This window comes from Artemia franciscana, chromosome 9 (genome assembly GCF_032884065.1).
Source record: "Artemia franciscana chromosome 9, ASM3288406v1, whole genome shotgun sequence".
Taxonomy (NCBI): domain Eukaryota; kingdom Metazoa; phylum Arthropoda; class Branchiopoda; order Anostraca; family Artemiidae; genus Artemia; species Artemia franciscana.
The window spans coordinates 25540877-25548037 of record NC_088871.1 but is presented as its reverse complement, the minus strand read 5'-3'; the positions used below and the strand labels follow the sequence as shown (position 1 = coordinate 25548037).

The 7161-nt window shown below is 35.3% G+C and overlaps 2 protein-coding genes across 3 annotated transcripts in view; one reads left to right on the top strand and one right to left on the bottom strand.

Moving 5' to 3' along the window:
- The window catches only part of LOC136031197 (uncharacterized), a 28546-nt gene extending 26774 nt beyond the window's left edge, over nucleotides 1-1772 (bottom strand). The window contains exon 1 of the mRNA XM_065710555.1: nucleotides 1678-1772. The gene's annotated coding sequence lies outside the window, so the exon portion shown is untranslated. The remainder of the gene's footprint in view (nucleotides 1-1677) is intronic.
- Nucleotides 1773-1963: 191 nt separating this feature from the next.
- Nucleotides 1964-7161, top strand: part of LOC136031199 (U3 small nucleolar RNA-interacting protein 2-like) — a 43875-nt gene continuing 38677 nt past the window's right edge. For both annotated transcript variants that reach the window (XM_065710559.1, XM_065710557.1), the window contains exon 1: nucleotides 1964-2060. In XM_065710559.1, the coding sequence (XP_065566631.1) occupies nucleotides 2019-2060 (42 nt within the window). In that variant the 5' untranslated portion in view covers nucleotides 1964-2018. The remainder of the gene's footprint in view (nucleotides 2061-7161) is intronic.

Here is a 7161-nt window from a genome sequence, read left to right as displayed (position 1 = left end):
AGAGACATCAGACCAGGTTGCTTGTCTATATGCCAACCCACAGAAGATCCAACAATGTTCACAGTAGGCTTATTCAAAGAGACAAGAAACTTTCTAGAAAGGAAGACAAACAATTTAGAGGAAACTTCCATGAAAAGCAATGTCAGAGGCCTCTACAAATATTTTTGTGATCTTACAGGGGATTATGCTCCTTTGCTTGAACCAGTTGTGTCTGTTGATGGCCATCAATCCGATGATGAAACTGCCCAGTTAAATCAATGGAACAACCACTTCTCTAATCCCCTAAATCCTGATGTTGTATAGATCAACAAGGACCTTGCAAGCAGCATCCAAAAACTACCATCAGAGAAAAGTAAAACTCCTGTCATGCCAGAAGAAATCTAGTCATCAACAAAGCATTTGAAGAACAATACAGTTACAGGATTTGTGGAATATAAGCAGAACCCTGAAGAATGTAGGCCAGTCATGCTGCTCTGGCTTCAGATGTTTTTTTCTCTAGTGTGGCACACAGAATGCTTTCTGAAGAAGTGGTGTGCAAGCATCAGATATACTTATATTTTTGAGGTTTCTTAATAATCCATGGGGGTATGAAATTTTGGTTCTATGTAATATTCAACACTACACAAAGAACCTTTGGTGAGTCACCCATTATCCAATGCCTGTATCTAGAATGAAGGTAAGGAGGGTCTGTGGTAGTTTTTTTTTTCCTTGCCCAGCCAATTATATAACAAAAAACTGAAAATTGTCAGGGACAAATATTTTGAAAAATGGTTATTAGAGGGTCTGAATGGATAATATTTGATAGGGAAACTATAGTTGCACAACTTCTGTAATTTTCCTTTACTTACAAACAACACAATGATGATAGATACAAACTCAGGCAAGTTGGAGATGGTCAAGTTATAAAATATAAATATTTCTAGCATTGACTGGTAGATCAGATATATGTCAACTATACTAACATTTGACACTGTCAGTACTGGCCATTTGCAATCTTCTTCAAAATGTTAGAGAGTCTAAAAGACATAAATACAGATGCACTTGTCAACACAACAAAAAGTCAAGAAAATACATTACAGCACAACAGATTCTTACACAATTGGCAACATTTAATTTGGACTAGCCTATATACTTGTATATCAGAGGGTGGGGGTAAAGTATTTGGACAGCACCCTTAACCTACCCCTACTCCCTAATATACAAATATATACCTAGTCCTAATTATACAGTTCCAGTGCACTCCATCACCTTTCATTTGTTTTTGTGTCTACAATACCAGTTTTCTCAAATCTTAGGATAGATTCAGTAAACTTCTTGACATCATTTTGTTTAATTAATAGGTGTCCTGGATTCAGTACAGAAAGTTTCATTTTCCTAGCCTTTACCCTTAGCTTAAAGTATCTTGCCTAGAGTTTACCTTGTTTATAAGCTGATTGTAGGCTACATTTTAAAACACTTTTTAAAAACTTTAACAGTGTTGATAGCCTTTTTGTGTGGTTAGAAAAATGAGATATCTTTAAGGCCCTTTTAATGGCTCCTAGCTTTCGCTCTAGCTTATTTTCAAAGTGTAGGCTAGATTGCATGAAATTTAACTCTGTAGTGCTTCTACCTTCCTGCGTAGGAAAGAGAGGCTGAAAGAGCCTACAGCTAGTGTAACAATTTAATTGTATCTATTACCTTTAGAAAAAAAAAAGCTGCGACAATAAAGGCCGAACTTGTTTAAGTCAATATCTCGAATTACAGGCAGCGTGGTTTTCAAATTTAAATTTTTTTATAGTAGATCCTAGCTAAAATACTTAAATATAAGAAGTAGCCATTATTATTTAAAAGCTAAACAAAATGATCAATCGTTGAATATTATTCGTTTTTTAGAGATACCTAACCTATGAATGAAATATTCTTTCTGAACGATTTTCTTCTCTATGATTTGTCTGATTTATTTAGGGATCATCCTAGCGCAAAAGATTGTAAAATATCAACTGTGTGTTAGGTGTAGTGGCTTCTCCGAGCAAGAGATCATGTCTTTTTTTATAAGAAACTCTAGAAAACTAACAAAAAGGGTGGGTAGTCTATTTTATAATAAGTCGGCAAGCCATCTGATCTAGCTTTTGTTGGCTGATGCCTAGAATGGTCAATTTTTATAGCCTAATGAATCCACTTTCAGTTTTAGAAAAGATGCCATTGAAGAATTACAACTCTCTTCAAGAAAATACTATAAAAAAAGTAGTAGGCTACTAGCCTATTTGATTCCTTAGTCTGTTTGGTACTCTTCCCAAATGTAGTCTAGGCTAATGTTTTATTTCTAAATTTGCATCCCTCCTAATGGCCCCATATTTATCCTTAGGCCTTATACAAATCTAAAGAAAACACAAAGTGGGTATTTTTGATAAATGGGCAATTTATTTGATTACAGTTTGCTGATGTTTGCAATGGTCAGGAGTCAAGAAAAGCAAAGTTTGCCAAATTTTAGGAATTTCTGTTCTGGGACTAGGCCTTTGTGATTACAACTTTTTGTAGACCTTATAGGCTAGGCTAGTTTGAGATATCCTGAATTCTCAGGATATCTGGCTCCACATCCACAAAAAACTCTCCCTCCCTACAGAAATATCCTATTGACAATTCAATCCTGGTGAAAATTTACCCTAGACAATAATCTTTAACATCTCCACACATAAAATTCAACCAGTAAAAAGAAAACAAAACATATAATGAAACTTTACAGGGATTCTGAAAAGTTCATCCAGTTTAAATTTCTGGTAAAATTCTAGTTGATTTACTTTTGGCTAGGCACTCTTGGGAAGGGGTTTGTTTAGGATAATGAAACTTTCAGTAATGGGTCTTATGGCTTAAGTATGTCCCAGGAAGGTATTTTGAAGTACCCACCTTCACTCCTTCTTCCTCTAGAGGGCCCTGAAATTTGCATACATGACAGGTCTATACATAGGCCTATTGAAATTTTGACAAAACAACATTTTACCTTAATTTTCAGCTCCAGTTGCCTTTTCTCTGCCTTTAGTTCTGAAAATGCAATTCCTGTTATTTGAGTAGAATTCTGAGTCATATCAATGTTTTTTTTTCCCCAAATTTAGGAAATATATTTGCATATCTTTAAAACCTTATAAATTGGGATTGAGCAAAGTTGTGAAGCTGAAAACAATTTTGTTGTACTTCTTTCAAACAGAAGATCTATTTTGCAAGGTTTCACTTTTATAACACACATAATTTTAATGGTCATCAAAAGTCAAGGCCCTCTAGAGGGAGAAGGATTAGAGGTGGGTACTTCAAAATACCTTCCTGGGACATACCTTTAGCCCTTAGACTCATCCCTGAAAGTTTTATTTTCCTAACCTAACCCCTTTCCAAAATAGCGAAAAGTCAATCAACTAGAATTTTACCAAATTCCCCCTGAAAAGTTCAACTCCTAGAAACTTCCCTCACTTAGAAAATTTTCCTATGCAAAATCCTCCCAGCACCCCACCCAAAAAATGTATGGATACTTCCCCAATAACAAATACTGTGTATAGACAGTGGGCAAGTTTTATAACTTAAAAACCTTTCCCCAGAGGCTGTAGGGTGTTATTTATCTCCAAAAACATGGTTATTGGGCATTTCAACTATGGTGAACAAAATAGCTGTCTCAAATTTTTGATCAGACTACTCAAAAAAAATGGTGTAAAAGAGGGTCCTGTTACACTCCAATCCTTTTCGTCAGAAACTTTTCAGAACTTTTCATTTCTGTTAGAATGAGCCCTCTCTTGAATATTCAAGGCCAACTGTGTTGATACAATCACCCTGGAGAAAAAAATAAAGATTCACCCATCATCTTTCTTCTAGCAAAAATAGCAAAATTCCACATTTTTGCAGATATGAGCTTGAAAACCTCTACTGTAGGGTTCTTTGATATGCTGAATCTGATGTTTTGATTTTCAATAAAATTTTATGAATTCTAGAGGATCATTGCCCTTTTTTTCAAAAATCTGACAAAATTTTCTCAGGCTATTAGCTTTTGATGGGTATTACTATACTTAATGAAACTTATATATTTGGAATCAGCTTGAGGAACCAATGCTTTTGATACATCTATTTGTATCAAAATTCCATTTTTCAAAGTTTTAGTTACTATTGAGCTGGGCTGCTCCTTACCTGGGTTACCACGAACTGTTTGATTACCCATCAAAATCCAAACAGAGATTGTTGAAATATTGATTGTATTTTCTGCATTACCAAAAAGTGCTGTATTCATAAAACTTTACAGTTTTATAAAATGTAGCTAAACAAATAGAAAGGGTTTTTCAACTAAATCAACAAGCAAGTTTAAAACTTACAACAATTTGAAATTACTCAGTAAATGAGGAGGACTGCCCCCTTCTCAACACCTTACTCACCAAACAAAGTTTTTTTGGTGCTTTAAAAATCTTTTTGTACCAATTGCAAAAAAAAATAAGTTTGGACAAAAACCAAACATCACAGTAAAGAGCAAGGACCTAAGGAGGAGACAGTCCCCTTCATGTAAAGAATAATCTGTTCAGATAGGTTTCAAACCTGTTTCTTGCTTTCTGAGGTAAAGCTCCTTTTTTTATTTAATTTTTGCTCAAACCAAGATATAATTTGAGGTACTGTTCCCTTAAATCCCTGGTTATATGCCTTTAAAATGTGTAAATCAATAATTTTATATTTATTAGTATCATCCAGTTCCAGGAATTACAGAGAGGTGTATAGACTATCATCAATTCCTTACAATGAGTGCACACTATTACATACCTTAATACAATGTTATTGATTGTAGGAAGTGCAGGTACCTAAGCTGCCTCTCCACAGCAGTTTTAGGCCACTAGGCCGACTGGTACTGATATGGCTCTTCCTACTCATCCTGCTCTCTTCTGCACTATCAAATTCTATAAGTAAATCATCTCCTCTTCAGTTGACTTCTTCATGCTTTAATAATCAAATAATTACATTCTGAATTGTTTCTCTGTTGATAAGCAAACATGGCATAAAGGGGAATGATGTAGCTTCCAGTTAATTGACAAGCTATTTAGAAGAAGGGCACCTGATTTCAGCCAGTAATATAGCACAGTATTTAGTCTAGTATGAAACAGGGATAAAACTAATTTACTGTGATTAAAATTTGATCTTTTCCTGAAAATATCTCATGAATAGAGGTTAGAGGAAGGACTAGGAATTAACATAGAAGCCTTTGCTGCTAGAGAATCAGCCATATCATTATGTTTGATGCCTTTATGACTTGGAACATGTTGGAAATAAATTTGATTGCCTTTAGTCTTAAGATTAAGAAGTTGTCTTCTAATATTATATAAGTCCTTGTCATTGGCAATCCTATTAATATTTTGGAGTAATGGTAATGCTGATTTGGAGTCTGAGAGATAGAGTATATTTCCAGATTCTATTTTATAATTTGTAAGTGCATCCAGGGCCGGGCAATGGCACTTAATTCAGCAGACAAAATTGAAGATCCCAATGGGAGAGGAGAATAGATTTTCAAGTTCAGGTATGGGATACCTGCTCCTGCTCCAGCTCTCTCACTCTGGACTATCCATCTGTATATATTTTCTATGATTAGGGTACGCCTTTGAGATCTGTTCAGGCAGAATCGTCTGGATCTCGTAATTAGGAGTCAGGTTTGTATTAATGAGATAAGTTGGCTCCTTACTTCTATTGTTGACAAATGCCATATCATCTATTTTAGCAAACACAACAAGCATCATAAGTATATCTTTCAAAACAACTTCCTTTCTGCTGCTTCTGATGAAAGAGATCTTGGGGTTATTGTTGATCACCAATTAAAGTTGAGCATCCATGCTAAGTCTGTTTCATCTTCTGCAAATAAATCCCTTGGTATCATAAAAAGAACCATCTCCAGTCAACACCCAAGAGTTTTTATGAGGTTATGTAAGGTGCTTGTACAATCACGTTTTCTGCTTGAGGACGTCCAGCATTGTACCACTAAGATGGGTAGCAGCATGAATAAATTTCCATACAAAGAAAGACTATGTCATTTGAAGCTGCCAACATTGACATACCAAAAGAAAAAGGGTGATATGATTTTAACCAAGAAAATCCTTTCAAAAAACACCCTTCCCAGTCCCTGCACAGCCCTTGCATTCTGGTACTAGAGGACATTCAATGAAACTCCCCATGCAGCATTCCAAGAGTAGACACAGAAGTCATTTCTTCAGCCAAAGAGTCATCAATCTGTGGAATCAAATGTCTGAGGAAACAGTTTCTCAACAGGAATGGCTCTGCCAGGAGTTCCTTTACAATTGGGAAGCTGCAGAGTCCTCAACAAGAGTCTAGATCAACAACCACAATCTACACCAAATGAAATTTTTCATCACTGGAGCATCACAAGGATAGAAAATCTTTATATCACTCCAAGCTGTGATTCAAGGTAATTAAGGAAAGTTCTGCTTGACAACATGGTGGACTCATATCCCATGGAGGGGATTCAGTAAAGGGATGTGCATAAGAATAGTATTGATTCTACTTTAGAATGCCCAGTTGAAATTGATTCCATGATGAATGGGCATTGAGACAGGTTGACTTCTCAGTAAAGGTATGTGCATATAAAGCATGCTTGGTTCCATAAGCCTGGATTTGCGAAAAATATTTAATGTTTAGACCAAATGCTCTCTTTCACTTAGGGACACAAATACAGATAATATTTGTAACATGGACAGAGGATTATTCTTATGTACACCCAAAGCTATTTGAATAGCAGAATTATGTAAAGATTCGAAGATTTAAATGAGGATGGTGGATAAGCTGGGAAAAAATGAATCCCATATTCTGGATTTGAACAAATGTACAATTTGTGGAAACACAATATAAGTTTAGGATGACATCCCCAAATACTTCCAGCAAGTCTCTTTAGAATAAAAAGTCTCTGAATAATCAAAGATTTCAAAGAATTAATATGTTCATACCACTGCATTTTAAAATCTATCCATAAACCAAGTAACTTCACTGAATTCCAGTATGGGATCTTCCTCGAGAGAATTGTGAGTGGATTAGGAGTATATCTAGTACCATTAGTAAATATAGTGCCTTTAGTTTTACTGATTGAGATTGGGAAGCCAAAAGCTAAAGAGAGTCTATAGACTAATCTTATATCCTATTGACTAAGACTTAGAAGAAGACCAA